Genomic DNA, 27,886 nt, shown 5'->3' on the forward strand with positions numbered 1-27,886 from the left:
ATCATACATAGAGAAGTCATATGGTAAAGAAAAATATTTGTAAAAGAATGGCTTAAGTACTCTTCTAAGAAAGTAAATTTAGAAAATTCCTTCATGACAATTACTCTCAAGTGGTGGTTAAATAATTTTTATCACTTTTTTGAAAAAATGTATTTGGTTATGTTGCTAATAATATACCTTAAAATTTCAGTGTTTAATATAAGAAAATAACATATTCATCACATGTAGGTGGCTAAGAGATGATAATATGTGAATTCAGATACTATCACAAAAGGAAAACATCCTAAAATGCCTTTTTCTTTTTTTCTTACCTCTGTTTTTGAACATAAAAGAAAACCATTTACTTTGTAAAGAATTATTTTAAAAAAGAAATTTAAAATTAAACCCATCACTTAAAATTTCAAGTAACCATAGATTTAACTGTGATAATGTCTTACAAGTCTTAGAATTGACTAAAAAAAGAGTTGACTTTGATCAAAATTTTCTCTTATGGATAGTGGGATTTGAATTTACCATAGAATACTCTTCTTCTCAGAAACTAAACACATTCTCTGACAACAGAAAGCCCTTTAACTGGGAAGATGTGAATAATTGCACAGCTGTCACAAATGATACATACATCATCAAGTCTCTAATATTTTTCTCCAATAAAACGTTTATAAATATATACCTCTTCAAAATGGAGGGTTTTGATGATAATGGAAAGAAAAACATTTTGAACTAAATAAAAATAAATAGAAATATTAAATTTTGTGGGATGCAACAAAAGCAATATTTAGAGGGAACTTGATAGCACTTAGTGCATGTATTGGGAGGGAAGAAAGATTTAAAATTAACAATCTAAGCTTCAAGCCTTAGGAAACTAGAAAAAGAGGACCAAGTTAAATCAAAAGAAAGCAGAAGAAATAATAAAAGTCAGAGAAGTCAATGAAATTGAAAACTGGAAAACGATAAAGGAAAATCAAAGAAATGGAAAGTTGGTTCCTGAAAAGATCAATAAAATTGATAAATCTCCAGCTAGGCTAACCAAGGCACACACACACACACACACACACACACACACACACACACACACACACAAAGGAAGACACAAATCATTAATATCAGAAGTGAAAAAGGCCATCACATGCAATCCCATGGACATTAAATGGATAATAAAGGAATATTATAAAGAACTCTATGCCCACCAATTATATAACCTATATGGTATGAACCATTTCTTGAAAGACAATCTACTCACACAAGGAGAAATAGATAATTTGAATAGGTTTATATCTATTAAAGAAATTTAACCAATAATCCATCTTCCAAAACAGAAAGCACTAGGCATAGAGGGGTTCACTGGTGAATTCTACCAAATAGGAGATAAATGATACTAATTCTTTACAATCTGTTCCAGAAAATAGAAGCAGAAAAAACATTTCCTAACTTAGTCTATGAGGTCATTATTACCCTAATACCCAAACCAGACAAAGACATTATAAGAAATGAAAACCACAGACCAATATATCTCATGAACATAGATGCAAAGATTCTTAAAATATTAGCAAAACTGAATCCAACAATGTATAAAGAGATTGATACACCATGACCAAGTGGGATTTATCCCAGGTAGGAAAAGCTGGTTCCACATTTGAAAATCACTTAATATAATTCATCACATCAACAGGCTACAGAAGACAAATCGTATGATCCTATCAACAGTCAGAGAAAAAGCACTGGAAACAATCCAACACCCATTCATGATACAAACTCTCAGCAACCTAGGGACAGGGATAAAAAATATCTACAAAGAATGTGTAGCAACATCACACTTAATGGTGAGAAACCAGAAGTTTTCTCCCTAAGATCACAGGAACAAGACAAGGATGTCTCCTCACCACTCCTGTTCAACACTGTCCTGAATGTCCTGGCTAATGCAGTAAGATAAGGAAACAAATAATATTCAGAGTAGGAAAAAAGACATAAATCTGTCTTTGTTCACAAATGACATAACTGTCCATGTAAAAAAAAAACAAAAACAAAGAATCAACATGAAAAACTTCTGGAACTAATAAGTGGTTATAGCTAAGTTTCAGGATACAAGGATAATATACAAAAGTCAATTGCTTTTCTAGATACCAGCAATGAGCAATTGCAATTTTAATTTAAAAATCACATGATTTGATTAGCACCAAAAAAGAAAGATAGATCTAAAAAATATGTACAAAATCTATATGAGGAAAACTATAGGACTCTGATGAAAAAAATAAAAAAGTAAGTTAGTGGAGAGATAGTCCATGTACATACATGGATAGGAAGATTCAATATTGTCAAGATTCAATATTGTCAGTTCTTCCCAACTTGATCTATAGATTCAATGCAATTCTAAACCAAATCCAAGTAAGTTACTTGGTGGATACCGATAAGCTGATTCTAAAGTTTACGTGGGAAGGCAAAAGACTCAGAATAGCCAACACTATATTGAAGAACACAGGGGTGATACTACCCAACTTAAAGAATTATTATACAAAGTTACAATAATCAAGACGATGTGGTATTAGGAAAAAAAAAGATAAATAGATCAATGAAAGAGAGCAGAGAGCCCAGAAATAGATCCACACAAAGTCAGCCAACTGATCTCTGACAAAGAAGTAAAGGTAATTCAATGGAACAAAAGATAGGCTTATCGACAAATGGTGCTACGACTGGGCATCCCCGTGCAAAAATCAATAAACAAATAAATACATGAATAGGAATCTAGAAGCTGACTTATACTTTTCACAAAAATTAACTCAAAAAGGATCAGAGACCTAAATTGAAATGGCAAAACTATGAAACTTTTAGATCATTACATAGGAAAAAACCTAGGTGACCTTGGGTTGGGGTTTGGCAATGAGTTTCTAGATACAAAACCAAAAGCATATTCCATGAAAGAGAAAAACTGCTAAGATGGACTTCATTCAAATTGAAAACTTCTGCTCTTTGAAAGATACTGTTCAGAGATTAAAAAGGCAACCCATAGACTGGAAGAAAGTATTTGCAAAACTTATCTGATAAAGGACTTGTATCCAAAATATACAAGAACTCTTAAAACTCAACAATAAGAAAAAAAGCTCATTAAAAAGTGGGCACAAGATGTGAACAGGCACCTTACCAAAGAAGATATACAGAGCAAATAAGGATATGAAAACATACTCAACATAATATTAGGGAAATGCAAATTAAGACAACTAGATATTGCTACACACCTATCAGAATGGGCAAAACCTGAAATATTGACAATACCAAACGCTGATGAGGCTGTGGAGCAACAGGATTCTCATTCATTACTTACTGGATCACAAAGTGGTATAGCACTTTGGAAGACAATTTGGCAATTCCTTATAAAATTAACATACTCTTACAATACAATTCAGTGATCACACTGCTGGGTTTTTACCACCCAAGTGATTTGAAAACTTACATCTATACAAAAAAAGCTGAGCACAAATATTTAGTAGCTTTATTTATAATTGCCAGGTAGAAGCAACCGAGATGGCCTTCGATGATGAGGGAGGAGGCTAGCATTGCCAGTTGAAGAGTAGGTACGATTTTCTTGAGCCCAATAAGTATTACAATATTGCTAAATAAACAGATAAACCTCACCATATTTCCCAAGGTAGATGAATACTTAAGTATTTCCAGATGATGTAACTTTTATTAAGATAGTCAAAACATGAATAACAAACTTATTTTTTATAAAGATAGATTTATTTATTTATTTATTTATTTATTTATTTATTTATTTATTTAAAGAGAGAGAGCGTGCACGTGCACAAGCCAGCATGGCGGGGGAGGGAAGACAAAGGGAGAGGGAGAATCTCCAGTAGACTCCCCATTGAGCATGGAGCCTGACGCAGGGCTCAATCCCACGACCCTGAGATCATGACCTGAGCCGAACTCAAGAGTTGGACACTTAACTAAGCCACCCAGGTGCCCCAAACTCATTTTTAAAAATGAATGCAAAGGATTTAAATGGCTAATAGATTTTAAAAGTTCTCATTACGAGAGAAAAAATCTGCAACTACATACGCTAGATGTTAACTAGACTTACTATGGTGATCATTTCACAATACATAACAAATATCAAATCATGTTGCACACCTGAAACTAATATAATGTTAAATATCAATTATATCTCAATAAAAGACAAAAAAGGTGCTGTTTTTACTTTTTAAAATGAATTAAAATTTTGATATTAAACTTTTGTGTTCAAGTTATGTTATTTTTAATGTATTATCCATATCTACTCAAGGAGAATATAACTTTCAATATTTAATTATAAACACATTAAAATAATTTTTGAACTTAAGATTCATGAGGAGGTACATATTTATAAGTAATACTGCAAAATACCATGGACTTAAAAGATAGCTATTCTTCATAACTTTAAAAATGCATAATACCAAATGATGAGTCCTTATATGTTTGGCCTGAAAAATCCTTGCAAGATTATCTTTATATGTTCATTATGACATAACAATTCCATGAACAATACAAGAACAGATATCATAAAGTATGGGAGGAGAGCCACATATACTGTGTATTCATTCTGTACTGTATAATTCCTTGAAACTGAAAGGCAGAAACCTGGCCATACATAAGATCAGATCATAACTAGAATCTAATTTTCCAATGTAGAAAATACTGACTTTAAACCTAATAGACTATTAAAATTAAAAGAAAAAATCTGAAATGATTTCAACAAAATAGACATGATTTTAACCATTTTTTTTATTTCTATAGTAAAACAAAAACATTAGGTTATATGTTATAAATCCTTCCAATTCTTTAATGATTTTGTGGACTCTATCATTCAAAACTTCCTTTTCATCAAAGACCAGTCTACAATTTTATATGTGACTAATAAGAAAGGAAAATTAACACCAAAAGACTTAGGCTGAATCCAGTCATACTGCAAATGTAAACAAACAAACAAATCAAAAGCCCCAAAACCAGACTAACTCTTCCTTGAATTTCTCAAGTAATCCACATTTCTTTTTAATGTGGAAACTCACTGAACTTTCCACTTCTAACTACATAAGGAAGGCTGATCCATACATTTATTTTAGTGGGAAGCGGTAAATATAAGAAACCTGAAAAATATTATTTTCTCCCCAGTTCAATTCATTCCGATTCTGCAGCCATAAAGATACTGAAATTGAAATGCGTGCCTGAAACACTAAGCATTTATTCAAATAAAATCTAAAATAAATCATTTAATCTTAAAATCATATAGACATTTTGAAAATCGTACTTTTGCACTGTTTCCTATGGGACATGGCTTTGTGCTTAGTCCTCCCCACTCTTTCACATGGCACCCCTTTGATAAATAGAATGCACTTAAAATAATGGCATGTTTCAGAGACTAACTTTTCTGATATGCCTAAGTTGGTATTTTTTAGAAAGTGCTAATCAACCTTAATTTTAAAAACATGATTAAGTCTTCACTACTTTGTACTGTACTCTTCACAATCAAAATGTCACGATGAAGTAAGTAAAATTACTCTGCTATTCTATTTCAAAGCTCCTTTTAGTCCGCAAGAAGTTGGCATGGCCCAGATGGTTCATATGAAAACATGAGATCTCCCTAAAATTGGGACAAGCCATTATCTTTCCTCATGATGCCTATATGAAATGAATGGAAATAGAGAGGAAACTTCTATAACAGCTTCTACAAATCCAATTTTTGACAGCAATTATGTAGTTGTTAAATCTAAAAGACATTTATATTAGATTCTGTGAATACTGTATTTATACATGTGAACTGAGTGAAAAATATATCAAGCTGTTTTTAAAGAATAAAGGTAAATGGATTATAATCATCAAAGATTAAAATGTATGGAGTTGAGCTGTGCAGAAATAGTATTTGTAGTTCATTGGAATAGAAGTTTAGGAATAACTTCTGCTCTAGAACAAAATAGTGTTCACCTACATTTAAGAAAAAATGTGAAACACTAAAAACCCAAAGGAGGTTTTTTTTTATGGGGGACATCTGCTAATATTTGCAAGATAAACCTATAGTCAAGATTGAAATTAGCACCTGTTCCATAAAATTTGTTTTCATGATGTAGGATAACCAACTAGAATTAACACACTATGATCACAATTTCATAGAAGTGTGTTTCAGTGTAAGACCATTTTAACCTGGCTTGCAACAAAGAGCGGGCTTTGGCTCTAAAAATAAAAGGCAAAAGGAAGCAAACTCTGATTGTTTGCGGATAATAGCTCACCTCATAATCCATGAAAGGAGGGACTACATTTTTAATAAGACAAAGGTGAGAAGTGCAAGAGAAAATATAAGAAATATAGGTAAAGACCAATTCAGGGAATTAAGCATACAATATTAAGAGTTTCAGAGAAAAACTAAAGGAGGGAAAGAAATGTCAAAGACTTGGTAGGAAAATTTCCAGAGATGGAGAGATTTTCATTTGAAAGGGCCTATCGAGGGTTGTGCAGAAGTATGAAAATTCTCATGCCCAGTTACAAAATTCAGAGTAGGCCATGAGTGGGAGGGTGAGCCAGAGGAATCACTGTTTTCCATTATTAACTCTGATATTTTTTTGATTTTGGAGAAACAGTAAATATTTAATGATAATAAACATTGAATTCGAGGTAATATTAGTTTTCATATTCAACATGTGGGCAAATATTTATAATTATAGTTAATAATTATAGCTCAATATTTATAATTATGTATCTAAAACACTATCTCCTGAAAATTGAGTATATTTACAACTAAATAAAACCTCAATTTCAAGGTCTTTTGAAGTTACATAATTTATACTAAAATTTTTCAGCAAATAAAAATAAATAAAGTTAATGCCACAATCCTGCTCTTTGACTTACATTTAGGCTGCGCCAAAACTTGCCAAAACTGTGAAACCACTACATGAATATAGGACTGTAGAAAAATGCATTTAAACTACCAGGAATCTAGCCTGCAGGACTAATAAAGTGCACATAATTACCTGCTGCAGGATCTGTAACTGCTTGGCTGGTGATGCCAGATGGTGGCTCTTGAAGCTGGTAAGTGGCATTTGTGGACGGCGTGGTCGGACTGGTGCTGCTGCTTGTCATATAATGGGCTGGATACGGTGAGCTATTGTAATACTGTGCGTACTGACCCTGGCCAAAACTCGGATAAGATGGATAGTCCTACCAAATCAAACCATACAAGAGTAATCCGTCAGAATGTTGCTGCTTATTTCTCACTTTTCAAAGTATAACTATATTTGTGTTTCTGGGTCTTTGAATTCCCAAAGTATACACTGACGGAAATGTCCCGGACTTGCAAACAAATTTTATGTAAGATCAGATACATTCTTCCTGTGTCTTCTATCCCATGATGCATGACTAGGTAAAATTAAATGAATCCGAAAACCAAATGCTCACCATGGAAGACTGCTAAAGAGATTTTTAAAATAAAAAATATATATATTTTAAAAGGCTTAGGTAAGCTGTCACAGTATAATATAAACAGATCTTTCTTTATATAAGAAAATCATCTGTTGCATTTAAAAAAAAATTCTGAAGTTAAACTGGCTTTTAAAATTACCTGCTGTGAACTATTAAATCCAGAGGAATTTGTGAGTGAATTATTTCCTGTATATAATCCTGATGATGTTGTAAAACTGCTACCTAAAACAAAATGAAAAGAAATATGGTTGACGAAGCTATGCAGAATAATGTACCCATAAGAAATCATTATTTAGATAAAACAGAGTTGAAATTCATTGCAAATGCATTTGGTTTATCTTCAAAACCAGAATCCACTGCCATGACCAAAAATTGTGTTTTCTTAAAGTCGTTGACAATTTTCACCATATTGCAAAGCACTAAAGAGTAGAGAGACTGAAATTTCTGAGGGCATGAGTAACTCATACAAAATTATGGGCAAAATTATACATTTGTGCAAAAAATATTAGACACTGGGCTTTCCATTTCAATTTGTAAAACACCAGGATTTTTTCATATCTTTACATTAAATAGGCTTAATGAAAAATGATGGACCTGATTAAAGGATCTTTAAAGTTCTTACAAGCTCAAAAACTACAATGCTACTTTCAAATACTTTCAGACTTGTGCTGGTCACTATAATGGCCCATTGAAAAAGCCGATCATTTCAATTTCACAGAAGGATAAATGGCAGCCCTTGAAGTATTTGATAAGACAAGGCCCAGAGAGGAACATGATCAATGTTTTATGTATTACATGTGCTCTCTAGGTAACACTCTATGTGCTGAATGTCTACATGGGTTCAACAATAAATAGCAGCCACTGTGCAGGATACAAACATAAAAGCAATCTCCGTTCCCTCCCTTGTTTTATTTATTTATTGTTAAACTACTCAAAGCAACACTTTTATTTTATTTATTTATTTTTTTGAGAGACAGAGCGTTTTGTGCATGTGAGTGGTGGGGAGAGAGAGAGGGAGAATCTTAAGCAGGCAGGCGGAATAACCATGCCCAGCCCTGAGTCTGATGCGGGGCTCGATCCCAGGATCCTGAGATTATAATCTGAGCTGAAATCAAGAATCCAAAGCTTAACCAACTGAGCCACCCTGGCACCCCAACAATATACTATTTCTGATAATCATATTAGCAAAGGTTTTTGAAAATATCAGGGATTGGCAAATCTGTAAACCATGGCATTCATACGCTACAAAGTGGGATTTAAATATACACAACCTTTCTGGTTGGGCTGTTTGGTCAATGATTAAATAACTTCCAGCCAGCAATTTTATTGCCAAACATTTGCTCTGAGAAAAAAAAAAAAATACGTGGATTTATACAAAGAGATAGCAAAGATGTTCTTCAGGGTTGTTTCTAATAACAAAACATAGAAAGCATTCCCAAGTCCTTAATAGGTGTTATTCAGAAAATGGAATACTATGAAGACACTGAAGTGGTATTAAAATGATGTTTAATTATATGGAAACATTTTTCATATTATTTTGCTAGAGTAAAAATGAAAACAAGGAAAATGTTTTGGTGATTTCATCAGAAATATTTTTAAAAGTATAAAATGTTTTTAAAAAGCACAAAAATCTCAGGAACGTTATCTATGGAAGAGCACAACCATTGGTCACATAATATTCATGAAACCAAGGCGCATTTTAAACTTTTCTACTCAGAAGCTGTTCTGCTTCTATAAACAGAAAAGACCTTTTTTTAATTAAAATTTTATGTCAAATGAATGGTATGAGCAATAAATGTGTTGGCAGTTCAAGGAGACCGTCTTCACTGTGAACTAGCTACTCACAGATGTCTTCAGGTATGATGCAGGGGTTAATACATGCCAATTATTTATTTGCTACTCCTCAACATTTAAGTATCACCTTAAGAGTCAGAAAACCGGGTTTCCAGTCACCACTTATGAGCTCTTTGGACTTTGGACAGATCACCTAACCACCCTAAGATCTAATTTCCCTATCCGTGAAAACTCTACTTCATAAGGTTCTTCAGCAGATCAAATGAGGTAATGTTTTGGAAAGCACGATGCACAATCTACAGTACCACACAAATGTTAGGAGCTGTTATTGTTTATCTCAGTAAACATTTCTAAAATTCTCCACTGCATTTACGTATCTTTTCTCTCTTTCTACTTTCCCAAACTAGATAAATCTCTCTATCTCTTTGCATATCTAAAATTCTTTTCCTACTTACTTATCAAACATCTCTGAACTTTGAAAACCTGATCCAAGGCTTTGTTATTTTTATTAAGGGAAACTATTTCCTAAGATAGTTTCAAATTTAATTATCACAGACTCATATTTGAGGTTTCTTTATTTGTGCCTTTCAGGAATACCAACTGTCCAAAGTTTCTATAACATCCATCACAGATACGCAGAGAGCTCTCACACTCCCAATAGTTATTCCGCCACGAAAATTGGGGCCTCCGACAAGCTCCCCATATTACTGTCATTTGCATGTGGCAATCACAAACTTTTAAACATATACTAAGTGCTGGACTCATGGTGATAATTACATGGGAATAAAACGATGACTAAGAATGGTTTGGGACCTCACAGGGCTTGCCAGGATGACATCAGTTTTGTTTTTTTAAGCATTGGACCTCAGGGGCATGTGACCCACTCTGTATTTATTAGTGAACAATTAATATTGATATTTTATATGTAAAGCAAACTTACACTGAGCATTTTAAATATGTCTTGTAAAATAAAATTTAAATTTCTTTTGGATAAGAATGTGAGATCAATACTTTTTTAAACTTTATTATAAACATTTAATAGGAAACATTACTTTGGGTTATGACTTGTTACTTTCATTTAAAACTGCACATTTCTAGGTTATGACTTGCTACTTTCATTTATACTGCACATTTTTGAACAATAAATCCTGACCTCAATAATCCCTACCCACCAAGAAAATGAGTAAGATATAGAAAATATATTTTAAAAATGCGTGTTTTCATTCCATAAGTTATTCCCTGGAACAAAGTAGAAAAGGCCATGGAAGCTATATGGGCACATATAGGCCACTGAGGTATGACCAAGTAAATCACAGTTCAGTACTTGAAATGGTACCCAAGTGACTTTCCAGACTTACTGCTACTTCTAAGACTGTACATTAGCTGGAATTCAACATAAGTTATATTCATTTACTGGCTGACTGCAGGCCGAGATTCCATTCCATATAATATGCTGCAGCAGGTTTTAATGGCACTCCTGTGGCCTAGGAGACGTAATGCAACTTCCAAAAGGGTCTCAGTTACTTCAGGGAGAGGTATACACACTAGAGAATCAGGTTCAGGCAATACTCATTTTTCACCACCAGCATCGGGGCTGTAGGGCCACCCCACCTGCCTTCACGTAGAACTTAGGCAAAGAGGGCTGCTAACTTTCAGTCGAGGCCACCAGCACTGGCTTTCGGCAACAACCTCCTCTACTGGTTTCCTGCCCATCTTCCGGCCCCCTCCAGTTCATTTTCCACAAAGGTAGAATACTTTCTCTAATGTGCATATCTGATCTTCTCACTCCCCTCTTTAAAAAAAAGTAACTGTTAGTGGCTTCCTCTTGCCCTCGGGATAAAATTCAAACTCCTTACCAGAGCTTATTTATTAAACCCTGGTCTGGCTCCAGTTTATCTTTTGGACTTCTTTGGTTTCTTCCCAGGAACCTCAACCCAACCCACCCAGACACACATTCCAGCCTAACTTCACACAAATGAAGCAACATGTGGTTCTCTTAAGGCGACTCCTCTTACTTCCTCCCCATTGTATCCTAATATCTAATCAATAACTCAGCACGGACTAGAAACTTTTCTTCTGAAAAACCTTCCCTGAATTCCCCTCTTCTCTTTCCTCCCAAGCCTGGATTACTGAATCTCTTGTCTATCTGCCTATCTACCTACTTACCTACCAATCTACCTACCTACCTCTGTAATGTATACACAGTGTTATATAAATTTATATAATAAGTTATATATGTATATATATAAACTTATATAATATATACTTATATATACTTACATATTTTATTATATAAATTTATGTAATACCTAAATTTACATTTATGTAAATATTTATATATTTATGTTTATATAATAAATACATTATATACAATATATACAAATATATAAATATAAAATATATCAATATATAAAATATATATTTTATATTTATAAATATATATTTATTTATAATATATAAACAATACATAATATATATTATTTATAAATATATATAATTTATGATATTATAAATATATATTTATATATATCTATGACTACTCATCGGTATTTCAAGCTAATTAGTATTAATAATTAGCAAATTAATACAAATTAAATGCTAATTACATTTTTAAAAAGATTTTATTTAATTTGTGAGAGAGCACAAGTGCATGAACAGGGGAGCAGCAGGCAGAGGGAGAAGGAGGCTTCCCGCTGAGCACAGAGCCCCACACGGGCTCAATCTCCGGGCCCTGAGATCACGACCAGCCAAAATCAAGAGTCGGACACAACCGACTGAGCCACCCAGGCGCCTCAAATACTAGTTACATTTAAGCTTATTAGTTCCTTCCCTATTAAATAGGCTAAAAAGAAATCTTAGAGCTTATAGAATTGGATATTTGTAGTCAATCCATACAAACATCCCCAGAATACAAACTATGGTAACTCTAAAGATCGACAACGTCCACTGAGCACTTACTATGTGTTAGGAGTATGTTCATCTTTTACGTGCTTTATCTAAACCCCACAACACCTTGATACTACAGGGAGTATTAATATTCCCATTTTGCAAATAAGGAAACAGAGGGTTAGGTCAAGAGAATACAGCTTTCGTGGGGTAAAAGTGAAATTCGAACCCAGCTCTGTCTGGTTTTAGAGTCTACACAATGCTCTCTCATGCCCTCTTATGCTTCTTTATTGCTTTTAGAAGTTCTGAAATTCACTCTAGTTTTCTATAGGACTAAGAAAAACATAAGAAGCAAAATAGATGTATATAAGAACAAACAATAGCTCTTAAAACTTACTGAGTGGTAGCTCTGAGCCAGGCCCCCAAACAGTATTTTACATGTTACAGCTCCCTGGGCCCTCCCAACCCCCCCCCCCCCCCCCGCCATGAGAGGAGTACCTACATTCTATTTTACAGATGAGCAAACTGCTGAAGACAAGCAGGCCAGACCTGGGATTCTATCCCAGGCCATCTGGCTCCAGAGGCAAAGTTCCTAATCTCCACAGTACACTACCTCTCAAAGTAATTGGGGCCGGGGTCGGGGTGGCGGGGTGGGGTGGGGAGGAGATCTTTGAAGAAAAAATTTTTAATATATCCAACATATGGCTAATTGTCAGGCAATCGTCAGGAGCTACCTATTAAAAGGCACACACCTAGGCCCCTCATCAGGCACGGGACTCACCATCTCATTGAGGTAGAAGAGGGAGGGTTTGACCTGAAAATCCACAGGTTTGTCAAATACCCCAAGTACCTGCTTTTTAGCATTACTATGTTTTGTACCAATTCAGTAGATGTTTTAGCAACTGCTTCAGAAACCCATAACCAGTACACGCTTGCTTTTTCCCCTCTAAGAATGTAATCACGCTCACCAGGCATTTCTAGAATGGAAGCTTCACGGAGACAGTTTGGGGCAGTTTTGTTCCTTAAGCTGTGAGAAAGCTCGTCAAGGGAGGAGAGGTTTCCACTTTGATAGCTGACTGGACGCCGAGTTGGTGCCAACACCACCCGATGAATTTCACCGGGTCAGAACGCCGCAAAGCAAATGCAACATAGCTATCACAATGCTCCCGAGAAAGTTCCGGTGTAGAGCTGCGAAACCCACTTCCTACCCCGAGCCAGCCCAGCAGGAGAGGCACATTGGAGAAGGCTGCCACACACCGGGCTTGAACATGGATGCTGGAAGGGGAGAGAGGGCAAGACAGCGATGAAGAAAAACAGACCTCCTCCGTCTGTGAGGGTCCGTCTGCTGTGAGTTTCTGTTTGATTTCGGAGTCTTCGCTTTTATCTTAGGTCATAGAATTAGGCTTAATATTCAGAATTCCTTTATCAAAAGAATATAAAAGTACTCTCCTTCCCAGAGACAAATCACTTTATGTGAAAAATAACCTCTTAGGTAAATAAAAGAGCAAAAATATTCTATAATAAAATGCTGTATATTTTATGTAGCAGAATGTTATAAAAATTCACCGAAGTAGAAAGGATTCCCACTTAGAACTCATTAGTTCTTAATTGTGGAGTTTGGCAGGGATGGGTTCAAGCGAAGCTCCCATAATGCACGGTATTATTCTTGGTATAGTTTGGAATTCACTTATGCTCCAAGCGGGGTGGTGGTGGAGGAAACTTCCTACCCAGTTGTTAAGACAAAAATCTTATTTAAATAGTTTGCTGTTGTGAAAAATCATAGCAATACTTCTTTTTTTTGGTGGGGAGGAGAAAAGAGAAGAACACTGAAAAAAATTTTCCTTTCAGAACACCTCTAAGAGACAAAGCCGATCAAGTGAATGAAAACACCTGGTTAGTTAGTTTGGGAAGGAAAATACAACTGCACAAAGAAAACCCAAAACAAACAAATACAAAAGAAAAAAAAAAAAAACACAAGTAGTGTGTTCCTTGCATGCAGTGAGGGAAAACTGCCCGAAGGAGGAGATCAGAGAGTGAAAGGTTCTTAGAAAAGTAAGGGGAGAGACGAAAGGTACGTGAGAGAAGTTTCTTGATCATTTAAGAAAAGATTAACAGTTCAGGAAAAGACGGTGGCATTCTTTAACTGAAAAACCCAAGAATCTGACGGTTGAACATGCCAATATGAGAGCATATTGTGGCACAGGAAATGTTCAAGGGTAGAGGGGGTGGGGGGAAGCTGTCATACGTGCAAGGACATGTATGTGCATATAACTGGGCCTGAGGAAGGGACATGGGGTTTGGGGAGGAGAGTTTGGGGTGGATGATGCCTAGGCTCCCTCATCCACAGCCTGCTGTATTAATTCAGGATGGGATCCCTGGGATCCTGGAAACATGTCAGACTCATTCATGCTTCCTTCTAACAGTCCCCATTTCTCATCCTTCAAGGCCTGGTTCAAGTCCTAGCTTTCCAATAAGCTTGCCCTGACTATTGCTCTCTGCACAGATTTCACTTTCTGAGAATCCCAGCTTACTAACAGAAGCCATGGAATTTGCCTCTTCATTAGTCTTGCTTCCACCCTATGTTCCTTAGATTCCTGTGATGTATTTATCCTGCCTGCCTCACGTGGAGATGGATAAGCCATGGCTGATTCATGCCTTTGAAGGGTTTCATCTAGGCTCATGTGAGAGACAGAACTTTAGTCCAGTGTGGTAAGTGACAAAAGGATCCGGTAATAATATACCTGTCCTAAAGAATCAGGTAAGGAGGAAGACTTTTAATAACTTTTTTTTTCTTTTTGGTGATGGTAGTGGTAATTATGGGCGGTTTGGAAGGAAAACTTGAAAGCCAATAGACATTACAAGAGAAAAACATGTCTCAACTTCCTTATTTGTTCAGCAGTGAAAAAAAAAGAGGGAAAGGAAAAACAAATTAATAACAGCTTATTTCTCAGATTTTATCTAGAGAACACACACTTTACTGTTTTTTTTTTAAACTAGATGGTGTATAAAGGCTTATCTTTAAACACTAGATTACAGGCACTACTTTAGATTTAAATTAAAGAAAATTAAATGCAGGCTTGAATAAGCACCCTTCTGGAAGAATTTAAAATATTTCTAAACCTCCAAAAAGAAAATCTATCAGAGTTTTAAATAAGATGTTTAAAATTTATTTTAAAATTCTATTTATTTGAGAGAGAGCACGAGAGAGAGCATGAGTTGGGGGGTGCATAGAGGGAGAAGCAAACTCCCCGCTGAGCAGGGAGCCCAATGTGGGGCTCGATCCCAGGACCCCAGGATTACGACCCGCGCCGACAGCAGCCGCTTAACCAACTAAGCCACCCAGGTACCCTGCTTTTTTTTTTTTTTTTTAATGATCAAATAAGATTTTAAATTTATTAAGCATCATGGATTTTAAGCTCATAAAATCTCACTGGTTTTAGACATTTAGTACCATTGGATCCCAGAGATGGTACAAGGATGTCACATCCATATACATACCACATGGGTATCCTAACAGAACACTGACCTTACCACACAGACACAGGCCTCCTAAGAGGCTACTGTGAACTCAGATATCGGCATACTGTGGGAATGTTAATGAAATTAAGAGTCTTGCTTGCATTTGAGAAACTTCATATTCAGAATGCAATAAGATTATATGTTTTTACAGTCCATTTATATTTTGGTATTTCCACCCCCATTGTTTCTGGTTATTTCCACCATCAGTTCCTAAGGTAGCTGAAGCAGGGATCCTTCTCCTTTTCCAAGGAGCTGGATGGATGCTGCTTTCTCTCTTGCACAAGGACTCTCAGTTAGGGAATGACCACTGTCTTCACTTCCAGGTCACTGTTTTCCCCTCTACCCTGCCAAACCCACGGTTTCGATTTTCTGATTCAGTGACACTGAAAGTGAATTGTATATTTTGGAAAGTGGTCTTAATTTTTGGTTACACATACATTGCAGACAGTAGAGACAAAGGCACCTGAAAAATTTAACGAATACATTTGCAATCAAACCATCTCATTTCTAAAAGACTTCTTCCTTATAACTCTCTTGTAGGCTAGCAAGTAATTTTAAAAGCAAATTATATAAAGCTGCCCACAGACCACGGATCACAAAGATTTTGCTTTCCTCTTGTCATTGTCAGGGGTTCCTACAGAGAAGGGGTGGTGGTCTTGTCAACCGTAACAAACAAGAAACAGTCTTGCTAGAAGGCCCTGTGTGGGCCACCCTGTTCCGTAGGTGCTAAGCAACCGTAGTTTAAAAATAAGCCAACCTCTCAGAACCTTGATTAACAAACCCCTATTAAGAATGCAGTTTATATTGATAAACTCCATAATTTAAAATATCAAATCAAAGTTTTGTATGTGCTTTAACCTGGAGAATACTGCCCAGCTATAACTTCAAAACACTTAGGAAAAGAAAAGGGTAACGTGTAGGTCAAAGGTCTACTTCACAGAGAACAAGGACTCGCATTAAAAACCAGAATCCCAGCCAACCTAAGAATGCTGGAACCTGCTGGGGCCTGTCTGTACTTCCCATGTTTGAGAGTGTTTCCTAGCACTTACTCGGCAAGCAGGATGCTATTTGTCCCTCGTGTATTTTCACAGAAGTCCATTTGCTTTCCTTCCCTGGCCTCTTTGCCATGGGCTATGTCCATCATCGGGCGCGATCTATGTGGCAGAAGTTAGCATAACTCCCCAGGGACAAGCCTCTGAAGGCCAGATGGGTTATTTAAAACCGAAGTTTTCCCCCTTTCTTACAAGAAGGCTTTTCAGTAACCAAGCTTTCCTTTTTATCCCGGTAATAGTTTTTTTATTCCAAAGAGCATTTTTAACTTAGGTAATAAGAACTGTAAAGCCTTTACGTTTACCTTTCTTGATCTAGTTCTATATACTTTTAACAATTCCTATAAAAAACAAATTTGGTACTGATCACTGATTACTTATTGCGACAGCTGGATTTCCACAAAATTTGGTACAATTTTCAATACCCCTTAGTTGAAATAACATAAGATGCCAAAAGAGCTGAAATGGAATATTACTTTAAAAAATTAGCTTAAGCATAAAAAAGTCCTAGAACGCAAAAAGGCCATGAACTAAAATATCAGTGTGAGTAGACTGGCAAAGAAATTAAAGGGAAATTCTGAACATCAGGGCTAGCTGCAAGAGCGATTCTGCAATTCTAACTTTATCGTGTCACTTCATGTCAGAAAGTACAAATCTCAAATGCTTTATCATAGCAGATTCTGAGAAAGGTTTCTTAAAACCATGCAGTTTGGAGTTTGCTATTTTTCCTCTTGAAAAATGCCATTTCTATGGATAATGAAAAACTTTCGAAGTACATTTTGCTAAGCAATTTTGAGCTTCTAAATTACTCGTACACGGAAGCACTTCAGCTATATGTTTGAAAAGCCCTGGACGGACAGAACAAAGGAAATAAGGATGGTTTCCCTCATTAGGTTATTATTAGATCATTTCCACTGGATAATGAGCCCCAGATAAGGGCAGCGTGGAAGGCTGCAGAGTTGTGCGGCCTGCCACGTACCTTTTAATAAACCCCTGCTCTCCCTTTGTCTCCCTCACTGGTTTGAACCCCGATCTCTTGAACAGAATGAACAACATAATATACAAAGAGGGAGTCAGATTTTGTGTTATTTTCTTCTCTAAGTGAGAGCAATAAAGCCTAAAGAAAATAAACAAAGCAAAGTTTCCAGAGCCCTCTGGTTTTCGGGCGTGTGTATCTGTGTAGCCCCTCCTATCTATCATGGCCAATCCTGACACCTTCCTGGTGCAGAATGATAGGAATGTTCCTCACCACAACTACTATTCAGGGGCAACAAAACACTCAGAGAAGCACTGTATACCCCCACCCCCATTCTGTGATGTCCCCAACCAGCTCCTCCGATGAGTATGAGCACAAGGGAAGATTGCTTTGAACAAACCATGATCATAAACTAACCAAGATCTTTATTATGCTAAATTCCAAATTCACTTCTCCAAATGAAGCGAGCTAGGGTCCTTACGAATCTTAATCTCTAACCTTCTTTGTGGCATTGACCTTTCCACATTTAACAGACATTTGCATATTCTACAACTGATACCCAGAGATGAAAATAGGAGTAAAGATGATCACTACTTGTAACCATCTAGAATCAACAGGACTAAGTTATTATGGAACCCTGGGTTTTCCTCAAAGCTGAGGTTCAGTTAATTGACCCAATCTGATTTTAGTTTTTTTGTGTATGCAAGGGTTTACACTTCCTTACCTTAAATAAACTGCCCAACAAACTGTCATTTTCTGTTTGTGACTCACCCTCAAAATCACGAACACAGCTCCTTCCTTTCGGCAGTTGATAGAACTATGAGCCTATACCGTATGGAATTCAGGGGTAAAGGAAGGGGTTTGCCAGCAATAGCTCTGGGATGTGCATTTAAAAAAATATAGCAGTTTGATTTCAGGTCAGTTGCTTCTTATACATAAAAGGTGAATAAAACTAGTTTATAACCAACTGGGCGGATATTCTGTGAAATTGGTCAGTAAGCCAAAGGCTGAAGAATTTTCCCCTTGGAGATGTTTACATGGACACATACTTACTTATACATACTCACACCCCACCCCCCAACACACACATGCACACACACAACATCCCCGCTTCACCCTATCAGTGCCCTCTGACTGGCCAGCAGCATTGAGAACATTCCCTACACCACCTGCATCATTGACCCAAAGTCTCCAGGCACCCTATGTCCATCCATACGCACCCATTCAGCTAACTCATTTACACAGAGTTTGTCAAAGGTGCATGATGGAAAACCTCCTCACGCTACTCCAAAGCGTCTTCCAGAAACAGAGGCTAATCCTGAGAGCAGGAAGGTATCAAACTAAAAACAAGGATTTCACTTCCTCAGGGTGAACCCTACAGTTGTCTACAAACAGCAACATTTTGTTTTCCTCAGTTAAACTTAAGTTTCTAATCTTTCACTGGAGGTACAAAAGAGACATGGAAAAGAGAAATAGAATTTTCTAGCGATCTTGCTGCAAAAGTGAAGGCAACCACATTTCCCAATCCATGAGGTTTTACTGCATGGGCTATCAGTATCGGTGCATATAAAACAAAAATTCAATCCTTGTTTGGCTTAAAATCTGGCATGTGCAGGATCCACAGAAGCCTACCATGACAGAAGTGCTGAATGCTGAAGCTGGAAGGATCCAGAAGGATCACCTGGACCAAACATGGGGAACAAATATGACCTAGTTCACAAGGTTTGGAGCGGCACATACCCACATATTACCAAATAAATCTGTTCCTTAAGTACCATGAAAGTGTTAAAAGTATAAACAGTGCTCAGAAATGAATCATCTAGGGATGCCTGGGTGGCTCAGTCAGTTAAGTGTCTGTCTTTGGCTCAGGTCATGACCCCAGGGTCCTGGGATCGAGTCCCGCCTCGGGCTCCTTGCTCAACAGGGAGCCTGCCTCTCCCTCTCCCTCTGCCTGCTCCCCCACCCCCCGCCCTGCCGCTCGTGCTCTTTCTCTCTCTCTGACAAATAAAATCTTAAAAAAAAAAAAGAATTATCTGAACAATTTTTTTTTCTGAAGCTGATATTTTTGACCATTTATATACCTAGTTGTATAATGCAATGTCTCGCTCAGTTACTTAAAGAGTAAGTCTGTCCTTTGGAATATACATACTATAAGCAACTACATTTTGGTTTTTTTGTAGTTTTCTCTAAAAGGCCCCCCTACTGGTGCTATAATTTAGTTGGATTACAACAGAGGAGGGCCTGACAGTTCTGAACCATTCTCCATTTTGATGCATCCTTTGACATTTTCAGATGTTTATCCTTTAAAGTCATTGTTTGGGGTTTTCAGAAGGATTGAGACAACAAGTGTAAAATAATTAGAATAGTTGTTGGCATTAATCATTGCTAAATAAATGTTAACTGCTATTTTGGTGTATGGGCACTAGAGTTTTCCATCTCTGGGTAGCATAGTTTGTCATGGTCCTATCTTCTTCCCTAATCTTGCTTTTTTTTTTTTTAAGATTTTATTTATTTGACAGAGAGAGAGAGAGAGAGAGAGAGCGCAGAAGCAGGGGGAGCGGCAGGTAGAGCAAGAGGGAGAAGCAGACTCCCCGTTGACCAAGGAGCCCAATGCGGGGCTCGATCCCAAGACCTTGGGATCATGACCTGAGCTGAAGGCAGATACTTAACCCACTGAGCCACCCAGGCGCCCCCTTAATCTTGATTTCTGAATAAAAAATTCACTGTTTACTGCTGCTGCCTCTCCTTTATCTACTCATTCTTCTTGCTCCCAGTAAAGAGATGATGGAAGGATTAGTGACAACCACAGGCACTTGCTCGATGCCTCCTTCTCTCCCACCTCTGCAGATCTGAACTCCTGTCTTTGTTAGCCCATCTTCTGTGTGTCCCACTGCTTTCACTTTCCAATGTCTGTCGCCACTCTTGCCGACACAGCGTCTTCTCTCTTCCGGGTTTCTTCTTCACGTTCCTGGTTGTTTCTTCCAGTCTCTCCCCCCAGTTTTTGTCTCTTGTACAAATAGCCTGACTTTTGTTGATAGTGATTTTTCTTTTTGCCAGGACATTAGATCTGAATTTTTTTTTTCTTTTTTGCTATGCTTATTTGTTTACTGGGGTCTTAGAGTTCTCTTTGTTGGATATATATCTATATATAATATACATATGATATGTATGTGTATATATGCACATATACATATTTTTAGTATACTATGTCTATATTAAATTTATATATTCTGTTTGTTTCCTCCTGGGGAACGGGAGCATTTAGATAATGCTTCCTAATTTGGAACTGCTTGAAAAAGCTGGACAATAGTAACAATAATAAATAATAGTAATCACATCACCACCACAATGAGAGCAGTGACAATGAAAATAGTCACTGCAGTCCCTACTATGTGGGTCAGAGTCAGATCTCAATTACCTCTCACCCTGCCACTATGGGAGTAGACCACATCCCCACCTGCGAGGTGAGGAAATGCGGGTGTGGAGAAGTCAAGGGCTGGGCTGAAGGCCCACAGACAGCAACAGCAGGGCTGTTCAACAGGCAGTCTGACTCTGGAACCTACACTGCTAACCAGAGAGCAAGAGTTCACTGGGCTGTTCATCTAGCTCTACCACGTTGGACAGAATCAAAGAGGGGATCACTGCAAATTTTCTTTAAATCAGCACAACACAGTAAGCACACGTACCACATTTCAGTTTGAGTCATCTGGGTTACTAGAATATTTCTTCTACTGTTATGAAATTCTAGTAGCTAAATATCTGAATAACTAATTATTGTACCTTACATTTTAAAGGTGAAAAGATCTTGGGGGGAGAAAAAGCTAGGTAAAACACTCCCAAATCACTAAAATACATACAGCATCATCCGGGATTCTAAGAAATTTTAATAGCTCTAAGATGAGACTGACATAAGCAAAAATCACTGTTATTCATTAAGGATAAAAGAATTGGGAGAATTTTGAAAATAATTTAAGACATTATAGAAATTTTTATATTAAAACAAGATATATTGAGAAGATACTAAAAGGCCAATAGACTCCCACAACTGGCTATACAAAATCATTTAATAATAGTGAGGCATTTTTCATAACGCACTTGATATTTATGAAATACATATTAATCAGAACTTAGTTATCCAAATCTGGCCATAAGGAGTTTATAACATATTATATATCATTATCCATCATCACACTAGCATGTTTCAAGTTAATAGCATAAAATTATCTGGCTTGATCTGTGGAAGTCATTTTGTATCTAATAATCTAAAATTGAGTCAAGTGCCATTATAGAAATACCCATATAAAATAATATCTCAGGCATGGAAAATGGATTCTGAAATCCCACTGGAAAGGCCATCCAACCAAAGGCTGCACAAAAACACAAAAAAGTTTTAATGCAATATCCAATATGCCCAGATGCAATGATACCTACGGGTAGAGAAGCAATGCTATATTTCGTGCTGCATGTGTCCTTATTTCTTTTTTTTAAAATAGACAGTTTTTCCTCCTCCAAACTGTCTTTTCTCCTCCTCCATTTCCGTACTTCCCTCTATTCTAACACTATGCTTATACTCTGATAGCTGGTTAGTCCCCTTAGGGACTGTTTCTGCCGCATAAGCTTTCAATCTGGGAGGAGAGAAAGAATAAAAATAACTTTCAAGTACATTACTGCTCAAACTCTCTGAGATACAAGACGAGTTTTCCCCCCTAATCCCTCCAGGACTGACAATTTAGCAAAATAAAATAGTAATGTGTTACAAAAGAAGGGGATGAAAAAAGAGAGTATAAGTCCCATTTCTTAAAATTATTATTTGATTTAACCAACATGAGATTTACTATTGACCTACTCTATAAGTTTCTAAACACTTAACTTGAAATTTCTGTACTTCACTCATTATGGATAGGTAGCCAAGAGGCTGCAGATGGGCTTGGGCCCAGGAACCCCACCCACTGAGGTAGCTCTCACTCTCAGGTGCTTCACCTGTTCCCTTCTCACCTTCAGGACCCAAGGACCTTCTCCTCAAGGAGACCTGGATGCTCAGTAGAGAACAGGACCTACCATGGTGCCCTATGTATTTCTCTCATAGCTCTCAGGAGACTCTGCCCTTCACAAATCAAAGTTCTACCAGCAAACAGACCTTGTTTGTCTTACAATTTGTTTCATTACTAGGGCTTAGGACTATTAAATTCATTAATAAAGGCTTTTCATCACTTTTCCTTTTTATTCCTTTACTCAACTGATATTCAGCACATGCAGAGACATAATTCTTTCCTAAGGCAGCTTTAAAGTTCTGGAATCAGGCATACAGTAACATCCTTCTAATAATACATACTATCTGTTGTAAGATGGTTTTTATTTTATAGCCACCACATATATCAAAACTTTATAATTCAGGTTTTCTTTAAGAGAGAGAATGCAAGAGAGGGATGGGGTAAGGGGCAGAGGGCGAGAGAGAGAATCTTAAGCAGGCTCCATGCCTAGCACACAGCGAGATGCGGGGCTCGATCTCACCACCCTGAGATCATGACCCAAGCCAAAATCAAGAGCTGGACGCCTAACCAATCGAGCCACCCCAATGCCCCCATAATTCAGGTATTTTTATACCTAAGGCAAAACCAAGTATGAAAAGATTAATGGATCTGGTCCCATAAAATTTTAGTTTACTGAACAGGAAAAAAAAAAAACCACTTAAAAATGATAAGCTAGAAATTTATAAAATATTACAAAAGTTTAAGAATCTTAATAAAAGAAATAAGACAAAGATGAATACTGCCATGAAAAGATTCGTCAATTAAAAAAATGTATATGAAAACAATAAAATCTTGTACCAACTAAAATGACACTTTTTAAAAAGGTATTATCCAATGTGTACGTGCTAATATGTAGCCCTTCCTTGTGTAAATATATAACAAATCCTTAAAAGAGTTTAAAACAGTTTACTTAGCAATTCACACAAATTCATTCAAAGGAAATAATTTAAGAATGCACGTAAAATATTCATGGTATTGCTTTGGATGTCTAATAAAAGGGAGATTAGTTAAATAAGATATGCCTATGAAACTACACAGTCATTAAAATGATGCTGTAGAATGGAATTTATTGATGTGAAAAGATGTTTACAATGTATTTACAATCTATTGTTACTGCAAATAACAGGTTGCAATACTATATTATACAATATGGTCCCATACTGCCTATCTAGAACATATATCAAAGTAATAATATACATATGAGATCTTTAATTATTTTTTATTCTCTTTGTTTTCTAATTTACCTGCAATAAACAACTATTTTAATGTAACAAAGAATAAGATAAAAGATATTAAAAAGGTAAAAATACAAAAAGAATGCCTTCAGTCAAAAAGTAGTGATAAGAGATTTAATTCAACTACTGGAGCTAGTAAGAGGTCCATTGTGATTGAAAGGATTTGTAGTAAAAACAAGCTAGTAGGAGAATATTTGAATTAGGAGACCCACTTTCAGGTATTTTACAGGCACACTTGCATGATAATGGTCTGCTAATCACACTCATGCCTATGTATTCCTGAAAACAGTATGGACAATGTTCAACTTTCAGCTCTTCTTCCATCTGACTTGCGTTTACATTATTTGTCTACAGTTTCAAAACCAGAGCCCAGGATCGGGTTCTTAGAAGGAGTATCTCGAAGATACATGGAGTGGTTGTCAATTTGATCTCTTGGACACTGGTAGGTCATTTAGTTAATGCCTCTCACACACCCTACTTGTAGAGCTATGATAATGTCAACGAAGACAAAAGCCTTTTCCAGAAGTTTCGCTGGCCACCCCAAGTGCCTGCGGTTTGAGCACATCTCCGCTCTCCAGCCTCTCATGTCATTCACCGTGGGTTGGTCATTGCTTTTTTAAGGGACAGAGGCAAAAGCAGAAAACTTCAACTTCACGGAGAATTTTAGAGCTTTTTGAAAAGAACTTCAGAGAGGCTTCAGTCTAACCCCTTGATCTCATAAATATGGAAATTGAGGCCCAGAGAATAAGTGAAGAGCCAAACCAGAACCCAGGCTATCTTGCCTCTAAGCCCAGTCCTTTTTCCACCCCCATCTACTACTTACACCGAACACTGGGTTCTACTCTAGAAAGTCACTATCCGACCCCATCATGATTACTGAAAAGAGAATGTATACAGACCTTGCATCTGGTAGCTGTATGGTGCCTGTCCGGGCTGAGGGGTACCGAAGCTTGTGCCGTAGCTGAGAAATCCCGTCTGTCCAGGTGACTGAGACTGTGACAATCCACCTTCAGTCTTGATGCCTGCCCACAATGCACCTAAATCAGTTAGTGATAGCTTATCTATCTGTCCATCTCCAAAGCTGGTCAATACACAAAAACACTCCCACAACTCTTCAGGCACAAATGCTTCCCAATACCATCTCAGTAATCAAGGGTATACAAGCCTAGAGTGGAATACCCTAAACTAGAACTTCAATTAAAACAAAAACAAAAACAAAAACAAAACAGGAGTATTACAGATTTGAGCGACTATTCACATTGTCCTTTCCTGTTTTTCTCATTTACATTTTCTATAATGTTTAACTCCTATCATTTCTAAATGTAGTCTTGTTTTATAAGAGGTTAAAAGAGCATCTCCTTTATAGTCAAGAGATGGCCATAATTAAACTTTAACTAGATTATTCTAAAAGTCACTATGTTGATCAGTGTCAAAATTCTCTTTTCTAGAAAGAGATTAGTCTCTAGCCTCACAGCATTTTTCTCCTGTTTTTTTCCTTACTCTTTCTGCCCAAAACTGATGTTAGCACACGACTCATTCTGAAGTCAGAGGAAGCAATATTGGGCACAGAAATAAGCAACCCAGGGGAAAACCTTCTCCCAAATACCCAGATCCTACCGGAAAGTAAGCACAAAGAAAGGAGAACATTATAAACAAGTGAAGCTGACCAGTAGTTCCCTTTTTGTCCCTTGTAGTTTCAAGTATTTATCCCAATTTTATTAAGCGTAGCCTAAAGTACACTTTCTTTCTCATCATGATAATATAAAAATAATGTGTTTATGTCCCCCAACTACTTCCCGAAGCGCCAGGCTGACATCCGAATTGCAGAACTTGGGTTTGGCAGTAATGTTGTGTAGGGCTCAGCACTGGATTATAATTAAAGACAGTCATGAAAGTTCACAACTGTCCTTAATTTCCACAGAAGACAGAAAAATTTCTGCCAAGCGAATTCACATGTTTGAATAATTTTACTTTGCACTTAAGATAAATGATATCTTTGGGATCACGGTAGTCTCACTGTTTATTTCCATTTTAGGGGAATTTCATCAGTAGAATGAAGTTAGGTAACTTTCCTAAGGCAGTGGAAGAATCTGACTCTTGGCCGAGAGAGCCTACAGTAATTCCTGGAGTATCTCTAAATAGCCTCATAATGACCTTAACATTTAAGTCTTAACATAACCTTAACTTTTTTTTTTTTTTAATGTGATCTTTTTCCCTGTACAGGCAATCCCAAACCAATGAATAACCCATATTTATAAATGGTCCCTGGAAGAACACCTGTCCAAAGCAGGTGGTTTGATGGCTCTAGAAACTCCCTTCCTTTCCTTGTCACCAACAGGGATTTCCCCTCCTCTCTCTCTCCATTTGAGACTATTAATCTGCTTCTAGTCTTTGCTTGTACCACCTCTGGTATTAGCCTGGAGGTCCAATCTTTGTGCTAAAAACAAATAAGGAAGGGCAAGAAGAGGCAGAAAACACCCTCATCTGCACCTTTTTCGAGGGCTTCCACCCACAAGCTTGCGAACTCATCTTATCGTTGAGCTCCACGCAGATCCAGAGACTAGGACGAGTTCTTCTTTCCCACTGATCTATTTTTCACACCATGAAAAGATTTGCCTATCTTTTCTTACAGGGTCTAAGTAAAAAGTCAGGGGGCACAAATCCTTGGAGAGAGTCTCCTTAGACCATCTGGACCTTGACTGTCAGCCGTTAAAAACCCTAATATATGTGTTCTTCCTTCACAAGCAAGCAGAGGGGAGAAGGTGGTCCTATTTTTCAATGCACTGGCCCAAGAAAACTAGAATTACTGGCCAGAAGCGCTGGGAGCATCTCTCTGTACTCAAGGCCCAGGAAGAGAAGAAAGAGATTGGGGAAAGTAATAAGGACTCAGAATCATTCCCAGGAGATTTACAAGCACAGGCAGCCCTGAGGCCAAAGCCCTTGACCAAAGTGCCAGGCTCTTACCATCTCCTGACTTATCACATTAAAATGCCCTTCCTCACTCTACAAGTTATGATTGGAATCTCAGAACCTCTGCTCATCTTCCTCTCCTGGAACAATTATTGCAGACAATAGGGACATCCACTAATGGTTCAGAACTGGAACCACCCTAGATGGCAGGCAAGAAAGGGGCAAAGGCCCTACCATGACTCCATGGGGAGAAGAAAGAACAAGAGAGGTGTGCGTGCGTGGCAGCCGAGGCAGTGACATGAATGGCAGCTTCCTTGGGCAGCCCTGGTAAGGCTACAGTAGTTTAGTATTGTTCAGGCCGGGAAGATACATTTACACTTCAAATAATCAGCTTACCGATCCATTTTGAGAATATAAATTGGGGACCCCCTCAACTCACATTATAGAGTTGAAGGTATGCAATTCAAATCAGAGATCCTTTTCTCTCTTTCAGCACAAGAATTGTTTAAAGTAAATTGCAGATAAATTTGATCTACATCTAATATTATTTTCAAAAATCTTGAGTAAAAGTTATGGAAATGAAAGAGAATTCTAGGAAGTCCGTTTTATGGCTGTTTCTAAAACCTGGCTTAAAAATACCTAGCTAGATAACATTTGGTTCTGGAAAGTTTTGCAGTGAAACTATAAAGGGTGAAATCATATATAATTTATATTTTAATTTACATATATTTTCTAAGAAATTTATATATAGTTCATTTGGTTTGGGGTAGAGCTAGAGAATAAAAAGGAATAAAGTAATTTACTTTTCGATTATTAATGAAATGTTTAAATGCTTATTTCTTTCAATATACGGCTATAAACACAGAATTACTTATTCTACCACTCCTTTCCCCCAAACTCCCATGTACTTTTTCTTGATCACTTGATTTTTTTTTTTAAGGGAATGTTAATTCATATTCTTTCTATTCAAAGTGCAATTTGCTTAAAATTATAATTGCAATTCAATTGAAGAAAAGGTATCTTGAAATTCTAAGATTTCTTAAAATT

At 36.9% G+C, this 27,886-nt stretch overlaps 1 protein-coding gene across 5 annotated transcripts in view; it reads right to left on the minus strand.

The window, feature by feature from the left end:
• Positions 1-27,886, minus strand: part of EYA1 (EYA transcriptional coactivator and phosphatase 1) — a 357,490-nt gene that overhangs the window by 99,202 nt on the left and 230,402 nt on the right. For 4 of the 5 annotated variants that reach the window (XM_073892885.1, XM_073892887.1, XM_073892886.1 and 1 more), the window contains 3 exons: positions 24,829-24,966; positions 7,580-7,662; positions 6,993-7,179 (listed from right to left, as the gene is read on the minus strand). In XM_073892885.1, the coding sequence (XP_073748986.1) occupies positions 6,993-7,179; positions 7,580-7,662; positions 24,829-24,966 (408 nt within the window). The remainder of the gene's footprint in view (positions 1-6,992; positions 7,180-7,579; positions 7,663-24,828; positions 24,967-27,886) is intronic. The other variant, XM_073892884.1, reaches the window with a different exon arrangement.

The sequence above is a fragment of the Callorhinus ursinus genome, unplaced genomic scaffold (assembly GCF_003265705.2).
Source record: "Callorhinus ursinus isolate GAN/ISIS: 27379988/994484 unplaced genomic scaffold, GSC_fseal_2.0 scaffold5, whole genome shotgun sequence".
Taxonomy (NCBI): domain Eukaryota; kingdom Metazoa; phylum Chordata; class Mammalia; order Carnivora; family Otariidae; genus Callorhinus; species Callorhinus ursinus.